This window comes from Mustelus asterias, chromosome 6 (genome assembly GCF_964213995.1).
Source record: "Mustelus asterias chromosome 6, sMusAst1.hap1.1, whole genome shotgun sequence".
NCBI classification, from domain to species: domain Eukaryota; kingdom Metazoa; phylum Chordata; class Chondrichthyes; order Carcharhiniformes; family Triakidae; genus Mustelus; species Mustelus asterias.
In genome coordinates, this window is record NC_135806.1 from 45,740,776 (window position 1) to 45,759,144 (window position 18,369).

Genomic DNA, 18,369 nt, shown 5'->3' on the forward strand with positions numbered 1-18,369 from the left:
TGCCAGTCTCGTTTCAGCCTCTACACCAATCTTAACGCCAGGAAATGTGGGATCTATGTCTATAGAACTAGAATACGAAGATGGTGGAATTATGCCACAGCTATATAAAGCCCTGGTTATACCACAACTAGATTATTGTGTTCAATTCCAGGCACCACACAGGGGCGACACGGTGGCACAGTGCTGCCTCCCAGCGCCAGAAACCCGGGTTCGATTCCCGGCTTGGGTCACTGTCTGTATGGAGTTTGCATGTTCTCTGTGTGTCTGCATGGATGTCCTCCGGCTGCTCCGGTTTTCCCCCACAGTCCAAAGACGTGCTGGTTAGGTATATTGGCCATGCTAAATTCTCCCTACAGGAGCTGGAGTGTGGCGACCAGGGGATTTTCACAGTAACCTCATTGCAGTGTGAATGTAAGCCTGCTTGTGGCTAATGAATAAACTTCACTTTTAGGAAGCATATATTGGCCTGTGAGGGAGTGTAGTGTCAATTTATCAGAATAATGTCCAGACCCCAAACTGTGAACGGATACTACAAAAACTTATGTTCTATTTTCTGGACTTTAGAAGATTAAGATCATAGTTTTGAAGAGGAACTGGTGGGTGGGGTACATATATTTCCACTGGTTGCTGAAGAGGCGTAGTCTGAAAATGAGAACCAGACCTTTCAGGAGGAAAATTAGGAAATATTTCCACACACGGTGACAGAGGCTTGTAACTCTCTTCCGCAAAGCAGCGGTTAATACTCGGTCAATTGTCAGTTTTATGCCTCAGACAGATTTTTGTTAACCAGTGGTATTGAGGAACATGGGGTATATGGAGATAGGTCACAGGTCAGCCATGCTATCATTGAATGGTGAAACAGGCGTGAACAGCTAAATGGCCCATTGCTCATCCTATGGGGAATAGTAGAATCATCATCATTTATTTTAATGCATATGGTTATTCGGCTGTGAGAGACCCAAGATTGCGTCTCATCTTTGAAATGTGAAGCATCCTTAGCGCAAATGTTGACCAATTACTCAAAAAGCACCTTTAAGCTTTAATTTGGGATCCCTCCTCTCCTTACAGGACTCGCATTTCAAGTTTGTTTTATATTTTAAAAGCCTGAGGTAATGTTAAATGCAAATTGCCTTTTTACTAAATAAATATTCTGATCAAATGTCAATTATTGTGACCACAAGTAAAGTTTGCAGCAAATAAATGGTTTGGCTGATTTACACCAGTAGATCTGCCAATTTTTGTCACGTGCTTGGTTCATGTACCTTTCTGCTTAATAATCTGACAATAATACAGTGCAAGGAATTTCCTCTCACATCCTTGGACCTGAGCTTATGGTTTTAAGTCTCGTCATAGTTTGCTTTAATTTTGAATAAAATTTATGACTAAATCGCATCCTGGCTGCTTTGGAAGGCAGATTGGAGTCATTCTTTTCTGTGTCTAATATGGGTTGTGTGTCCTGAGGCGAGTGTTGGCAACCTTGTAATTAATCACTGAGGAGGAAAGAGTTAAATGCATTTGTCTCCTCAACGGACCATCTGACATTGCTTACTGGTAGCTTCCTGAATAAAGGTTTAGGTAGAGGTGAATCTGAAGTCAAGATAACACATGGGAGCAATTGTCTTGACCATGCTATTTAAATTTGAACTTGCAGTTACTAATTTTGTCCATCCTGACAGCCAGAAGTAGTAGTTCTTTGACCTTTTCCTTGCAGCTTTTGAAGAGTTTTTGTCATCCCTTGTGACCCAAGAATTAACTGCGATGCCCCGTGGGGTGTATCATTCAGCACTTCGAGGCGGAACTGTACGCTCTGACCAAGGGAAGACTGTAGCAGGGATTCCTAACTTCATGCTCAAGACATATGAGAAGAACAAACAACCTGGACTGAAGTCTGGCCTGGCAGGTGAATTAGTGATCAATCTTTTTGACAAAGCGTTTGGGCAATGCTGTCACCTTATCTGTATTCCCAGATGTTTCACAGATCAAACCAGTTTAATCATGGCAGTGCCATTTTACATATGTCCATGTAATCCAATAAAAACTACAACAGATAATAGAAAGTTGATCTTTAAAAGTAGATGAAGCTGCTTCTTAAAATTTTAAAGTTTATTTATTAGTGTCACTAGTCGGCTTACATTAAGACTGCAATGAAATTACTCTGAAAATCCCCTAGTCACCGCACTCCGGCGCCTGTTCAGGTACACTGAGGGAGAATTTAGCATGGCCAGTGCACCTAACCAGCACGTCTTTTGGACTGTGGGAGCAAACCGGAAAACCCGGAGGAAACCCACGCAGACACAGGAAGAATGTGCAGACTCTGCACAGACCATGACCCAAGCCTGGAGTCAAACACGGGTCCCTGGCGCTGTGAGGCAGCAGCACCAATCACTGTGAGACAGCAGTGCTAATTACTGTGTTACCGTGTCACTGGGACACCTCCGGGTGTTCCAGTTTCCTCCCACAGTCCGAAAGGTGTGCTGATTAGGCGCATTGTCCATGCTAAATTCTCCCTTAGTGTGCCCGAACAGGTGTCGGTGTGTGGCAACCAGGGAATTTTCACAGTAACTTCATTGCAGTGTTAATATAAGCCTACTTGTGACTAATAAATAAACTTTAACTTTAATGGTGGAGTGATTAAAATAACGGATGCACGACAGGCCAGAATTTGAGGAGCACAGCTATCTCAGAGTGCTGTGGTGCTGGAGGAGATTATATAATGAGACCATGGAGAGATTTGAAACAATGATGAGAATTTCAAAATGTTGACGTTGCTTGACTGAGTGCCAATTTGGTCAGTGTGCAGGGATTGATGGGTAAACATGACTTTGTGCATGTTAAGACATAAGCAGCAGTGTTTTGGATGACCTCATGTTTACAGGGTAGGGTTGGGTCAGGGTGGCTGCTGTCGAATGTGACAGATCAGCCAAAAATGCATTGGAATAGTTAAGCCTAGAGTAACAGAGTTAAGATTCCATCAGCAGATGGGCTGGGACAGGGGAAAAAATGGGAGATGTTATGGAGATCTGGACAGGTGGCCTTAGTGGTGGTGCAAATATGTGATTGGAAACTCATCACAGGATCAAATATGATATCATGGTTTTGTCTCAGACAGTTGCTGGAGAGAGCGTTTCGGTAGCTAGGGAATGGAGTTTGGAGCGGGGTCTGAAAACAATGGCTTCGGTCTTCCCGATATTTAATTGGAGGAAACGCGTACGCCATTCAGTACTGGATGTTGGGTAAACAATTGGACAATTTAGCAGCAGTGGAGGAGTTGAGAGAGGTGGGGGTGAGGTAGAGCTGGGGGTCATCGGCGTACATGTGAAAACTAACATTGTGCTTTCGGATGATGTCATCAAGGGGTGGCATGGAGGTGAGAAATAGGAGAGGGTCAAGGAGAGATCCTTCCGGGACACCGAAGGTAATAGTGCAGGAGTAGGAAAATAAGTTATCGTAAGTGATTCTCTGGAAACAGTTAGATAGATAAGAATGGAACCAGGTCAGTACAGTCCCACCTAGCTGGGTGACAGTGGAGAGCCATTGAAAGAGGATGGTGTAGCCAACCATGTGAAAAGCTGCAGACAGGATGAGGAGGAAAGGTTTATGTCTATCATAGTCACAGAGAATGTCATTTGTAGCTTTGATAAAAGCTGTTTTGGTACAGACAAAAACCTGACTGGAGAAATTCAAACATCGAGTTCTGGGAAAGTTCGACATGGATTTGGGAGGTGACAATCTATTTAAAGATTTTGGAGAGTAAAGGAAGGTTAGAAATGGGGTGGTGGTTTGCATTGTCGGTGCAGTCAAGCATTGCTCTTTTGATGAGAGAGGTGATGATGTCTGATTTAAAGGAGGGAGGAGCAGCACCTGAAGAGAGTGAGCCATGAACAATATGGTCACACGGGGAATAGGAGGGGACGCTGGGTGGTCAGCAATTAGTCGGAATATTGTAAAGAAAGCAGTTGGGTCTCATGGCAAGATGATCTTGAAGGGGGAGAGTAGAGAAACTAAGTTCAGTGCGCGGGCAAGGGAGAACCTTTTGAGTAAGTTTGGTCCTGTGAGCTTGTGGAAGGGAGGAAGGCAGCAGAGTTAGCTGTTGGGTTGTTCTCAAGCTTGGTGGCGAAGAAGTCTGTGAGCTCCTTGTACTTATTGTTGAAGGTGAGGGTTAAGAAGGAGTGGATGGGATTGAAGAAGACAGCTTGCAGTAGGAAAAAAGAACCCAGGGGTTATCTTTGCATTCCAGGATGATTGCGGAATTGTGAATAGTTTCAGTAAATGAGAACAGGACCAATCGCACTTGACGTGCTCCAGACAGATCTGGCATTGAATGACTTGATCAATTGTCCACAATTTTTCAACTTTGCATCTGAGGGCTTTAAGGAGCAGAGAGGAAGGATGTTCCAGGGGAGTGGCCTGGTTGAGAGAGACCGATGATTTTATTGAACACTACTGCATCAAAGATGGAGGTGAGGGTGCAGTTTAGTAAAGCAGTAGCTGTCAGAAATGAAAAGATAGCAGGTGTGATAGCATGTGTGTATATTAATGGAACAGATAGTACCAGAGGACTGGCAGACAGCTAATGTCATTATTATATTAGAAAGGGAGATGGAATAAATGCAGGGTACTCTTCACTAGTTAGCTTAATGTCAGTGGTAGGGATGATAATGGAATAGAAAAATATCTAGAAGCTGAAAATATATAATGAAGAAAAATCAGCATGAATTTCAAAAGGCAAGATCAGACATGACCAACCATGGTGAATTATTTGAAGAGTAACAGAGAATAGGCAATGATAGTGCAGTGGATGTGGAATATATGGACTTTCAAAGGTAATGTATTTCACAGAGTCATTACTGTCTGAGCATGTGGAACTGGAGGACAGCAGCAGACGACTTGGCTAATTGTCTATGAAACAGAAAACTTATAGTAGGGACATATATTAATATATATTAAATGTATTTACTGAAGCTGCTGGAAGATGGCATATGGCATTCCACAGGGATTGATGCAGTGACTACTGTTGCTTACCATCTATATGAGTGATATGGACTTAGGAATCAGACATCTGTTATCAATATGTGTGGGTGAGTCTAAATAGATTGAGGGTATAGTTAATATTTGAGGTTGCAACAAAATACAAGACACCATTAGCAAACTGAAGAGGCTTGGGGCCCTTTTCTATAGAAAAGAGACATTTGAAAGGGTGACTGGATTGAATTCTCTGATATTATGAAGGGGCTCGTTGGGTAGGCATAGAGAGGATGTTTTCACTTGTATGGGAGTCCAAAACTAGGGCTGTAAGTACAAGAGAGCCACTAATAAATTCAATAAGCATTCACAAGAATGTTGAACATGTAGAATTTGTTACCATGCCCAGTGGTTGAGACACATACGGCTGTTTTCAGTCAAAAGTTAGGTGAAGTACATGAGGGAGAAAGGAATGGAAAGATATGTTTATAGGGTGGGCAAAGTAGATTGGGAGTGGTCATGAGCAATGGCATAAACCTGTTGGGCCAAATAACCTGTTTTTATACTGTAATTTTATAAAGGATTCTTGAAGTAGTTTTGTCAGCTATTGAAAGCTTATCCCAAAATGTTTTGATATAACTTAGTTCCCGGGCTGTCTCACCAACCCAATCAGGATCACTCCAGTGGGATATGACTCCAGTAATGGAACAAGCACTGCTGCTTCACTGCTCCGGGGACCTGGGTTCGATTCCCGTCTTGGGTCACTGTCTGTGTGGAGTTTGCACATTCTCCTCGTGTCAGCGCGAGTTTCCTCCGGGTGCTCCGGTTTCCTCCCACAGTCCAAAGATGTGCGGGTTAGGTTGATTGGCCATGCTAAAAAATTGCCCCTTAGTGTCATGAGCTGTGTAGGTCAGGGGGATTAGTGGGTAAAATATGTAGGGATATGGGGGTCGGGCCTGGGTGGGATTGTGTTCGGTGTAGACTCGATGGGCCAAATGGCCTCTTTCTGCACTGTAGGGTTTCTATGGATCCAGGGGTAAATTGTCCAAACTGAGTGTTGACTGCCTTTCTCTAAGTCACTAGGGGCTTGTGGCTACTTTGCATTATCCTCCATGATCAGCAAGAGTTACTTCAGGCTACTATAGGATGACTTAATTTGATTTGATTTATTGTCACGTATTGGGATACAGTGAAAAGTATTGTTTCTTGCGCTATGCAGACAGCACATACCGTTCAAAGAGTACACAGGAGAAGGAAAGGATGGACAGGGTCAATGGATGGGAGGTTGGTTTGTGTAATGATCTGGGCTACGTTCACGACCCTTAGTAGTTTCTTGCAGTCTTGGTTAGAGCAGGAGCCATACCAAGCTGTGATACATCCGGAAAGGATGCTTTCTATGATATAGTATTGATTCAACACACACATCTTATTCAGTGAGAACAATGCAAGGATTGCTTCTCAGTTGATTGATAAACACAAGGATGAACTGGATGAAGAAAGGGTGTTATAATTGTCCTAGTGGACACTTTTGGAGGTTATAGTTTTTCGGGTTTTTAGTCATCGGTTCTTGATCTCCTGCAAAGACATCACGCCAACAGTAGTTTTTTATGAATTGATTTGAGGCTGTATCTCGCGTTCAGGCTCATTGGCCTTTATTACATCCCAAAGTCTCCTGAGAAATTCTGTTTCAGACTCTAGCGTACCTGCCTGTTACCTTTCAAATGTGGAAAACATATTGCCAGTCCCCCATTCAGGAAAAACACTCAAGTTTCCCAGACAGGTATAAAGAGCGAGAGACAAGAAGGCTCCCCGCATACTTCTTGCATCTTAAGCACATTGAGTAACGCTTCCACTGTATAGCTAGATTGGTTTAGACATATTGAAGTTCCTTTAAACCTTAATTAAGTGCGGGTTAACACTGAGAACTTTTGGGAATCTGGTGAAGCTTTGGTTGGGATCAGCCATGGATTTGTTGAACAAGAGGTCAGAATTGCTAGTTTTGCGCCAATTCAGTAACCTGGAATTTTCAGTTAGTGGTAACGGAACAGCACTTGTCTTTTATTACTCTTACAGCTGCCAACAGACATTTTGTGGACTTCTGAGTGGTAACTTACTGTCATTGAGTATCTGATGCAGCCTGGCACATTCTGCAGGGGATCAGGAACCTGGATGAACAGGGCAAGCAACAATGTGACTCTATGACTTTAAAGAATTCTACACAAGGTCTGAACCAGGAAGTGTGGATAGAATATTTACTTCAGTGTACAATTGTGAGAGATATCAGTGTACAAAGTTTAAAGTTTATTTATTAGTGTCACAAATAGGCTTGCATTAATACTGCAATAAAGTTTACTGTGAAAATCCCCTAGTCGCCTGTTCGGGTACACTGAGGGAGAATCTAGCATGGCCAATGCACCTAACTAGTACGTCTTTCGGACTGTGGGAGGAAACCAGAGCAGCCGGAGGAAACCCACGCAGACACGGGGAGAATGTGAAAACTCTGCGCAGTCAGTGACCCGAAGTGGAATTGAACCGGGTCCCTGGCGCTGTGAGGCACCAGTGCTAACCACTGTACCACTTTGCTGCCATTTCACAATTGTGAGAGAACGATAATGGGACTAAGGAGAGTTGAAAGAGACAAGATTTTTTGTTGGAAAAAAAATCATTTTCTTTAAATCTCCAACAATGATTAAAATTTGAAGGAATGTGACTGCAAACTTATTAAAATTGAATATTCACTGCCAGAACGGTTTGGCATGCAGTTCAAACTTCAGTTATATTCAAATGGACAAGTCCTAATCTTTTCTTATATGTTAACTGGATATCTAGATATATCTTACATATATTTTAATACCCAGCTTTTTGTTTGGTGACATAGTGTTAGAGTTTGGGGGGGGGGGGGGGGGGGGTGGGGGCGGGGGGCGGCACGGTGGCACCGTAGTTAGCACTGCTGTCTCACAGCACCAGGGACCCGGGTTCGATTCCTGGCTTGGGTTACTGACTATGCGAGATTCACGTTCTCCCCGTGTCTGTGTGGGTTTCCTCCGGGAGCTCCGGTTTCCTCCCACAGTCCGAAAGACGTCCTTGTTTGGTGCATTGGCCATGCTAAATTCTCCCTCAGTGTACTTGAACAGCGCCAGAGTGTGGCGACAAGGGAATTTTCACAGTAATTTGATTTGATTCATTATTGTCACATGTATTAGTATGCAGTGAAAGTATTGTTTCTTGCACGCTATACAGACAAAACGCACTGTACATAGAGAAGGAAATGATAGAGTGCAGAATGTAGTGTTACAGTCATAGCTAGGGTGCAGAGAAAGTTCAACTTAATACGAGGTAGGCCCATTCAAAAGTCTGATGGCAGAAGGGAAGAAGCTGTTCTTGAGTCGGTTGGTACATGCCCTTAGACTTTTGTAACTTTTTCCTGAGTGAAGAAGGTGGAAGAGAGAATGTCTGGGGTGCGTGGGGTCCTTGATTATGCTGGCTGCTTTTTAAAGGCTGCGGGAAGTATAGACAGAGTCAATGGATGGGAGGCTGGTTTGAGTGATGGACTGGGCTTCATTCTCAACTCTCTGTAGTTTCTTGCGGTCTTGGATAGAGCAGGAGCCATACCAAGCTGTGACACAACCAGAAAGAATGCTTTTTATGGTGCATCTGTAAAAGCTGGTGAGAGTCGTAGCGGACATGCCAAATTTCCTTAGCCTCCTGAGACAGTGGAGGCATTGGTGGGCTTTCTTAACTACAGTGGCATGGAGGGACCAGGACAAGTTGTTGGTGATCTGAACACCTAGAAACTTGAAGCTCTCAACAATTTGCACTTCGTCCCCATTGATGTAGACAGGGACATGCCCTTCACTGCACTACTTGTAGTCAATGACTATCCCCTTTGTTCTGTTGACATTGCAGTGTTAATGTAAGCCTACTTGTGATACTAATAAAAATAAATAATAAAATAATTCACCGATGGCTTCCTCACTGGCTAATTAAGATGCAATGTGGTTGCAGTTAACTTTCCTTTATGTCTCCTGAAAGTTAGTCATCTGGTTAAAGATTTTACTGTTTTCTTGCAGCTGGTTTGTTGCTTTGTTATGATCTACATGTTCAGACAGATAAAGATGGCAAACCTATTAATCGCTTTCTTGTGAGTCGAGGCCGTAGCTATCAGCAGATGCTTGCAGCCCTTATCCATGAGGTAAGTTTTTGTGTCATTCGTGAAGTATATATTTTAAAAATATTGCATTTGCACCTGATTGAGTGTATTTTTCACAGGTGATTGCCTACTGGCCAGTAGAACTCTCTCCACGTCAGAGTTGTTGCAGCCCAGACTTTCACTGCTGCTTGATGTGTGGTCGATCGCTTGTACCTCCTTAACAGGTGGATGTAGAAATTCTTGGGGTCCAGACTAGGGTCAAGGCCTGGATCGCAGAGGGCAGCACATTTTAACAAATATACACCGTTCTGAAATGGTGGATGGAGTGTAAAATTGCAAGGACGGGATTCCACCCACCCTGAGTTGGTTGCGATTTTATGTGGGGGGCGATGGGGCCATGGAGGAGAAACCCACCCTTGTCCCAGTTAAGGCCATGATGTAACCAGTTAAGGGCCTTTTCCCACCCAGCCTCAATGTTTAGGCGAGTCAGCGGATGACAGATCATGGGGGGGGGAAAGTTGAAATTGAACTAAGTTTGATCTCAGGTGGGAGAGTGCCACCATGAGAAATCCCCGGTCTTCCTTACCCCCCCCCCCCCCCACTCCTCCCTTCCCCATCCGACCTGGCCCCAAGACTCCCATTACCCTCCTTGCAACCCCTCAGACCTTCTCAACATCCACCTCTTGACCCCTGCCACTTACCTTTCTTCCAGTTGCGGCACTTAGTTCTTGGCAGCTCCCTGCAATGCCACTGGAGCGCTGTTCCTGGAATGACTGGAAATGCTGGCCAATTTGATGCACAGAAGTCCTGCCTTCTCCCAATCAATGCTCGTTAGAGTGTGTAATGGTCTTGGGCCTGTTGGAGTCTCTTAGGATGGTGGGGGCCAAGCTTCTGCCATCCCAAAAATTCTGGCCTGTGTGACCAATTTGACATGGGCCATTGGGACCACCTCCACTGTCTACCTAGCTGCTGCCCTCCTGCTGGTTTACCCTCCATGCCTCATTTGGACTTAATCAGTATAATATTTCTCTATTTTCATAAGGATTTCAAAAGATTTGATAAAGCAGTATAAAGCAGATTGAATAGTCCCTACTCTCTGACCAGCATCTGCTTCCACTCAGAGCTTCCCCATCTCTGGTAGCTGAGGCGGTGCTACCCCCTTTCAACCGCTGTCTTATTTCCATCTTTCATATTTTCTTAATATTATCCCCACTACAGTATCACCAGCACCACCTCGGGTCCAGGGGTGGTCAGCGTAAGCTTCCTTCCAGCATGAGCTGTCTAGTCATCCACTAGTCCATCTAGTCTAATGATCTCCTGGATATTGCCTCTCCCTTCTGCTGTCCAGGATCATACTCAAGAGTGAATAAAAATAGAGGCTTCTCTCCTCCACAAGAAACCACCTCTTTTGACATCCTTACCTTTGCATCCTCATCCCTGATGTGCACAGTAAGAAGTCTCACAACACCAGATTAATGTCCAGCAGGTTTATTTGGAATCACGAGCTTTTGGAGCACTGCTCCTTCATCAGGTGAGTGGTGTAGTCTGACAAGTTGACAATGGACTTCCCTGCAGTGGTACTGTTTTCTATTGTCCTGGCTTGAGACAATTCACACCTCTTTAACCTGTTATTATCCCCCCCCTCCACTCGCATTATCTGTACCTGCAAAGACTTGATTACCTGTAAAGACTCGCATTCCAACCATTATCTTGCAATTGAGTCTGTCTATATATGCCGTGTTTGTGAACCCAACTCTCCGCTCATCTGATGAAGGAGCAACGCTCCGAAAGCTCGTGATTCCAAATAAACCTGTTGGATTTTAGCCTGGTGTTGTGAGACTTCTTACTGTGCCCACTCCAGTCCAACACCAGCATCGCCACATCCTTTTCTTTAGTGAGTCTCCCTCTGAGGGTTCAGTGGGCTGTTCTAATTTGCTGGAAGTTTACAGTGACAAAGAACCTCGCAGTTTAGCCCTCGGTTGGCTTATAGTGCTCGCTCACTACACAAATTACACAAATGAATACACATGTTATTGATCATCTCTGCTTCCACTACCCTTGTAGGCAATGACTTCCAGGTCATTACCATTCTGTGCATTTAAAAAGATTCTTCCTCACATCACCCCCCTCCCCGCACCCCCATACCTCTTCCCCAAAAGTTTAAATCTGTGTCCCTAGTCCTTGTGTCATCAGCTGTAATTAGAACAGCCTTTCTTTGTCTACCTCATCTCGATCTATCATAATCTTGTACACCTCCATCAAATCTCCAATCAACCCCCTTTGCTCCAAAGAGGACAGCTCCAACTTCTCCAACCTGACCTTGTAGCTAAAATCCCTCATGCCTGCTGCTATTCTGGCATATCTCCCCTGCACCTCAGGTCTTTCCTAAACTGTGGTGACCAGAACTGAATATAAATCTAGTGGTGGCCATACCAGAGCTCTATAAAGGTTTAGCATAACTTTCCTGCTTTTGTACTCAATCCCAGTATTTATGAAGTCCCAGATACCAGATACTTTGCTAACTAACCTCTCAATATATCTTGCCACCTTAAAAATTCTGGACCCCGTGATCCCCAAGTACCTGTACATTCTTTAGAACTGTGCAATTAAGCCTATGTTACCTCTCCTTATACTTACACAGAGCACATATTAAATGTTTTAGTGTTACCCTGCGTCTATGTTATCCTGTTAGTCTCCAGTAACAGGATAACTAGAGACTGCTTACTATCCGCTTGCTGTTTTCATGCTGGTCAAAGATTTGTGTCCCTTTTGTGTGGACTGCAATTCTGTTCTTTTTTATATGCCTCTGAAGTAACCTTGCAAAAGGTGGAGAGATGGGGGAAAACTTAATGCTTTAACTCATAAGGAAATGGTGAAAGAAACCAGTGTATTCACCCAGGAAATAACATATGGAATGGCTTTCATCAGCATTGTCTGCAGTACTTCCAATGTGCGGGCTTTATGATGTGTTGAGCCTCAAAGCAGGATGTTTGTGGGAGCTTTTTCGGAGGGCACATGTGCCTTTCACAACCACTTTGGTCTTTTGTGGAACATGTTCTGGGACCAACGTGAACAGACCTGAGATGCTTTCTCTTTTCATTAATAAAAATGAGTGGCTGAATTGTTACAAAAATACTCCACATTTTCCTGAGTTATTGGAAGGGGGAAATTTTAAAGAATGACTCTAATTGTCACTTTTCTTGGTATTCCTGGACCTTCATTAACAGATTGTGTTACAGTTGAAATTGTGAAGGTTGAAATTAAGATATGAATATTTTTTACATGATCAAAAACAACAGTTGTATGCATGATAATTATTGCTTGTTTGCTCAATCTTTAATATCGCCATAAAGATATTTTAATTTTTCACTTAATGATCTTTTTACTGATAGGTGCCGATCCAACCTTCCGAATGGCATAAATCAATGTTGCTGTCCCAGGCATGGCTAGGATTTATGGGAAGAACGTATCAGGCAGTTCTGCAGGTAAAAGTATCAGTTAGAATTCTTGAGACTGCAATAAATCCCTGCCCCACTCCAAAATGAAAGCTTAATAATCACTGAATCGCAGAATTGTTGCAGCACCAAAGAAGGCCATTTGGCCCATCGTGTCGGCATAGTCTCTCCAAAGGAGCATCATGACTTTCAGCCATTCCCCTGCCCTTTCCCCGTACCCCGGAACATTGTTTCTATTCATTTTTAATGCCCCCTTGAATGCTAGATTGAACCTGCCTCCACCATAATTCCAGGCATTGCATCCCAGACTTGAACCACTCGCTGTGTGAAAGTTTTTTCTCACATCACATTTGCTTCTTTTGAAAATCATGTTAAATCTGTGCCCTCTCGTTCTTGATCCTTTTATGAGCGGGAACAGTTTCTCCCTATCTCTTCTGACCAACCCCCTCATGATTTTGAATATCTCGATCCAATCTCCTCTTGGCTCTCTTCTCTCATGGCCAGTAACACCCCATCTTGAATTTTACAAAATATTTTTGCAAATTGAATACTTTCTCAGAAGAATGTGAGGTGAAATGTACAAAATTCTTACAGGACTTGACAGATATAAGAAGGATGTTTCCCCTGGCTGGGGTAGGGGAGAGGGTTGTAGAACCAGGGAATAGAGTTTCAGAATAAGGGGCCAGGCCATTTAGGTCTGAGATGAGGAGGAATTTTTTTAACACCGAGGGCTGTAAATCTTTAGGATTCAGTTCCTCAGAGGGGTGTGGAGGTTCAATCATGGAGTATGTTCAAGGTGGAGATCAATAGATATCTGGATAGTAAAGACATCAAGAGATCTGGGGATGGTGCAAGAAAATGGCATTGAGGTAGAAGATCAGCCATTATCTACTTGAATGGTGGAGCAGGCTTGAGGGGCTAAATGGCCTACACCTGCTCCTATCTTCTCTGTTCCTATGTTCTTTAGAGCAGATCTTCAAACAATATGTCTATATATTCAGCATGGTACTGTTCATCTTGGAATGATTAGGTTAGGTTCAATTCGACATTCAAGTCATAGGGGGCAATTGTCCCAAAAAAATGTAAAAACTGGAGTAACTCGGGCTATTATTTTCAGCGGGAGTTTCAAAATGAACCTCCCACGTTCTGTGCACTGCAGAGTGTGTGAGCGTGATTCACTCCAGAAACCAGTGGGCAGGGCCTATTCCTGCAGGAGAGGGCGGCAGCATAACGCTGAGTGGGCCACTGCGCGTGCACCGATCTGTCAGCACCGAGATCAGCACATGCGCAGTGGCCCCGCACGGCCGGCCTGCCGATGGGTGGTCAGCTCGATCGCTGGCCAGCTCCTTGACGCCTGCATCGCCGGCCATGCTTCTCCCCACGGCCCGACCGCTGGCCCCCCGAACATGTCTGGGCCCAGCCCCAACCCCCCTCCTCCCACTCCCACCCACCTCGATCTCCGGATTCCCCCCCAAGAGGATTATATTCACCCCACCCCGATGGCCAGCCCTGATCGCTGGCCTCCCTCCCTCTGTCACTCAGCCTGAGTGCAGAGTGGCAGCAGGACCCCCACAAATCACCCCCAGTAGGCCCCAACCCCCATGTGTCACCAGCTCTGTACTGCAAATCTGGCTGCCGGAGACGCACAGAGGCCGTGGCACCCAGTGGGGAGTTCGCGAAACGGACTCCACTCGAGTCTCCCGGCCCGCTGCGCTAAAAAAGCAGGTCAACTGGGATCTTGGGTTCATGTCACACTATCTGTAACCCCCACGACTTGCCTGGGCTTGCAAAATCTCACTAACTGTCCTGTCTGGAGACAATACACATCTCTTTAACCTGTGTTTAACCCTCTCTCCACTCACATTGTCTGTACCTTTAAGACTTGATTACCTGTAAAGACTCGCATTCCAACCATTATTTTGTAAATTGAGTTTGTGTCTTTATATGCCCTGTTTGTGAATAGAACTTCTACTCACCTGATGAAGGGGCAGCGCTCCGAAAGCTAGTGGCTTGTGCTACCAAATAAACCGGTTGGACTTTAACCTGGTGTTGTGAGACTTCTTACTAAAAAAGCAGCGCAGCGGATGGTAGAATCGCCTCCATAGTTCCTAAGTTTCCAACATGCACATGTTTTAATGTTGCCTATATACTCCAGGTATCTATTTTGGAGTGTTCTGAGATGGCAATGCACAGTTAGAGTGTTCGCATTCTCAGCAGTTTCCAGGTTTGTACTGATCTCCATGTAGACAGAGAAGAAATATTGTTCATTTATACTTAAACGCATAAGCAGTGCTCTGGTAAACAACATTTAAGTTACATTGCCAATGATGCAAAAAAACACAAAGATTTGTTGGCTCTTTGCTAACATTAACCTTAGCCCAGTCTAGTGGACCACCTGCGCTCTTTGTAAAAGATCATGTTGCAATTATCCCTGTGGCTCGTGTGAAGCCTAAGTGGTCAGAGACCACCCCCTGGAAGTAGTCATACTCCCAGTAGCCCAAGTTGATGTGAGGCCCATTGAACTTTTTACTCTGCATTTAGTACCCTGTTCTGGAATCCATTTGTAAGATGTGCCGTAATATTGAGTATATAATATTGAGAAGACACAGATGAAATCCATTTCTAGAATTATTGGCAGAAATGCTTTTGGATCAATTTGTTTCTAATTTTAATGGTTTCATTGGTCTAATCCTATTTTCAACATTGAAATGTTTATTATTAGGTCCTGGACCATTTTTACTCCGAGAATTAGGCTTGTGTTGGAATTACAGAAATACATTTTACATTGTGCATCAGTGTGGCTGCAGACAGATTGTATCACAGGGGCATTGTTTCAGTTAAGCACGGAATATGTGTTAAAATCTAATTTAAATGGCATGATTTCTCCTTCAGTATTCAATGAAAATAATCCCGCACGATATGACTCAAAGGCTGCAGCCATTTTCAGTGTAAAAACTTGAAGGGAAATTTCTTAAAAATGGACAAAGCATAATTCTTTTTCTGTTGGTCTGACACATTTATATACGATTAACACAGTGAGTGGTTCAGGTCTGGAATGCATTGTCTGGAAGTCTGCTGGAGTCAGATCCAATCGAGCTGTTCAAGAGGGCACTAGATGATGAATTGAATGGAAACAATGTGCAGGGGTAAGGGGAAAAGGCAAGAGAGTGGCACTGGGCCATCATGCTCATTTGGAGAGCCAGTGCAGGCACAATGGGCCGAATGGTCTCCTCCTGCACCATAACAATCCTGTGACGAAAGATGAGACAGATGGTACTCCACAGAGTGGGGTGTCATATGATGCATTGATTGGGACATGCACACTTTGAGTAGGATTAATGCAGAGTCTCTTAATTTTCATTGTTTCTCAGAAGAAATTTGCAGTTGCAAATAGAAGACTGACGAGAAGTTTCTTTGCACCATACTAAAATATGTTACAGTACAGGAAATCAGGCGGGTTTTGCTGCAAAATAATTGACACCAATTTTAATCATTGAGCAGGGAAAATAGAACACTGATCGTGATATAAAAGCATACATCAACAGTGGGCGACCTGACTGTATAACGTACGAGAAATGAATTTGCAAGGGATCAGTTGAATGATTTGTTTCGATGTGGTACCACACTGGGACCTATATGGTATTCAATTTATGTCCTGTACTAATTTGGATAGCAAAGTAACTATGAATGAATGCTAATTATGTACTGCAGCAGAAAGAGAGTTACTGTAATCATGCTTGATGATTTATTTAGCATGTTGCCAACCAAGGGACCTGGGTATTTGAGGTTGTGGTTGAAGTGTTCAGCTTCGTTTTAGTGTTTCTCGGTCTTGGCTGATTGCCTTTGTAGTTCATTCTGTATTTTCTATTCTGGTTGTTGAGACTCTTTAGCAGGAGTAATCTACAAATCATATTGTGGCACTGCTCGCAGCAGTTAAATGTAGGTCAGTGAAAATGTGTTAACCTAGTCTACGGACTGTAGCTGTTTTCTAATTAAGTAACTATACACTGCGTTGAATATTCTCCAGTTACTTTATCTGCGCTGGCTTTGCTTATTTTAATGGTTGAGTCCATTTTGAAGAGTTCGCGAAAAATGGTTCAGTAAATTTAGTCTGATGTTGCTTTTTTGTTCTTACTGTTTTCTTGGTTCAATGTATAGACTTTCTCTTCATATACACCCTCTGCTTCACAAAAGCCTTGCTTCATTTTTGATTACAATATATGTATTTGCATGGTCCTCTGTACACTTTAATTGGCAGTTGTTTCCACTCTTTAAGGACCTTTTGATTTAGTTGATTGATTAAAAACATTTAAGACACTTCCAGGTTTTTCTTTATTTTCCCATCTCCTCAAGGTGCTGACTATTTCTGGGTGTTTGAATCCAAAGTTGCCAGTCATCTCTCTTGGTGGCTCCCCCACTGACCTCTGTTTGTATGTGAGCCATGACAAGGTCAAAGGCTACATAAATATGGCAATCATGATCCAAAGACTGCATGTATTTTCAGCAAGGCTTTCTCGGCAGTGATCAAGTCTTTGTTGTATATTCCCTTCTTAACCATAGGAGCACTGTGGGCAATTGTAACATTGCTGCTGAGATCAGTTAATGTGATACCTGCCAGAGGTTGATTTCTGGATAACCCAAATCCTAAAGTGGACAGTTTTGATTTTTCTGTAGCTGTTTCCAGGAACTCGTCGCAGATTTGTTTTTGAGATGGTCTAGCCTCCCTATTTCTTTTCGTTGTTTTTTTGTTATGTGTGTGTGTATATAATATATATATATATATAAAATCACCTGTTACCTGTTTTCATGTGGGGTGGGATGTTTTAACACTTTTGCTTTCCAATGGATAACAATTAAAAATGCAGGTTGTGGCTTGTGAAACTGAATTCACCAATAATCATAACTTGTAATTATATAACGTAATTATCCCGGTCACAGTAATATGTTCTAATTATTATTAAATGGAATTTGACAGAGCTACTTTGATGAGATAATAGGAGAATGTTGCCAGGACTAGAAAAATGTAGCTATGAGGAGAGATTGGATAGGTTGGGGTTATTTTCCTTGGGACAAAGAAGATTGAGGGGTGACTTGATAGAGGTGTACAAAATTATGAGGGGAAGAGATAAGAGTGGGCGGGAATAAAATTGTTTCCGTGGTGGAGAATTCTGGAACAAGGAGACATAGATTCAAGATAAGTGGCAGTAGGTGTAGAGGGGACATGAGGAAGAACTTTGTTACGCAGAGGGTGGTGGGTGTCTGGAATTCGCTGCCCAAGTTGATGGTGGAGGCAAAGACCTAAACTCTTTTAAAAAGTACCTGGATCTGCATCTTAAGTGATGTAAGCTTCAGGGCTATGGGTCAAGTGCAGGAAGGTAGGGTTAGAAAGGACACCTGGGTATCCGAATTGCCGCCTCCTGTGCTGGAACGTTTCTATTGTTCAAGGTGACCAAAAGCTTGGTCAATGGGGTCGGTTTTAAGAAGCATCTTAAAGGAGGCAAGAGAATAGATTGTCGGAGTGGTTTAGCAGGGTATTTCCAGACAGATGATATTTCTGTATGTGGAGCGAGGCAATCTTGGTGATGAACAAGACATGAAGTTAGAAACTCAACTCGGGATCAAGTCAGAGGCCAAGGTTGCAGCATAACTCATCACGATTCTGAGAGTTATTTGCTAAATTGTCATCAAGTCCTTAAGAGGACTACAGAAATGTTTACTCTGAATTACAGCAGTTCATTCCTTTAAAAGACATGAGATTTGACACATCTTCGCTTCAGATTGAGTGCCTGTTTAACATTTGAA

General features: G+C 43.4%; 1 protein-coding gene across 4 annotated transcripts in view; it reads left to right on the plus strand.

The window, feature by feature from the left end:
- The window catches only part of focad (focadhesin), a 238,134-nt gene that overhangs the window by 130,761 nt on the left and 89,004 nt on the right, over positions 1–18,369 (plus strand). For all 4 annotated transcript variants that reach the window (XM_078214275.1, XM_078214272.1, XM_078214276.1 and 1 more), the window contains exons 20-22: positions 1,712–1,900; positions 9,033–9,154; positions 12,505–12,597. In XM_078214275.1, the coding sequence (XP_078070401.1) occupies positions 1,712–1,900; positions 9,033–9,154; positions 12,505–12,597 (404 nt within the window). The remainder of the gene's footprint in view (positions 1–1,711; positions 1,901–9,032; positions 9,155–12,504; positions 12,598–18,369) is intronic.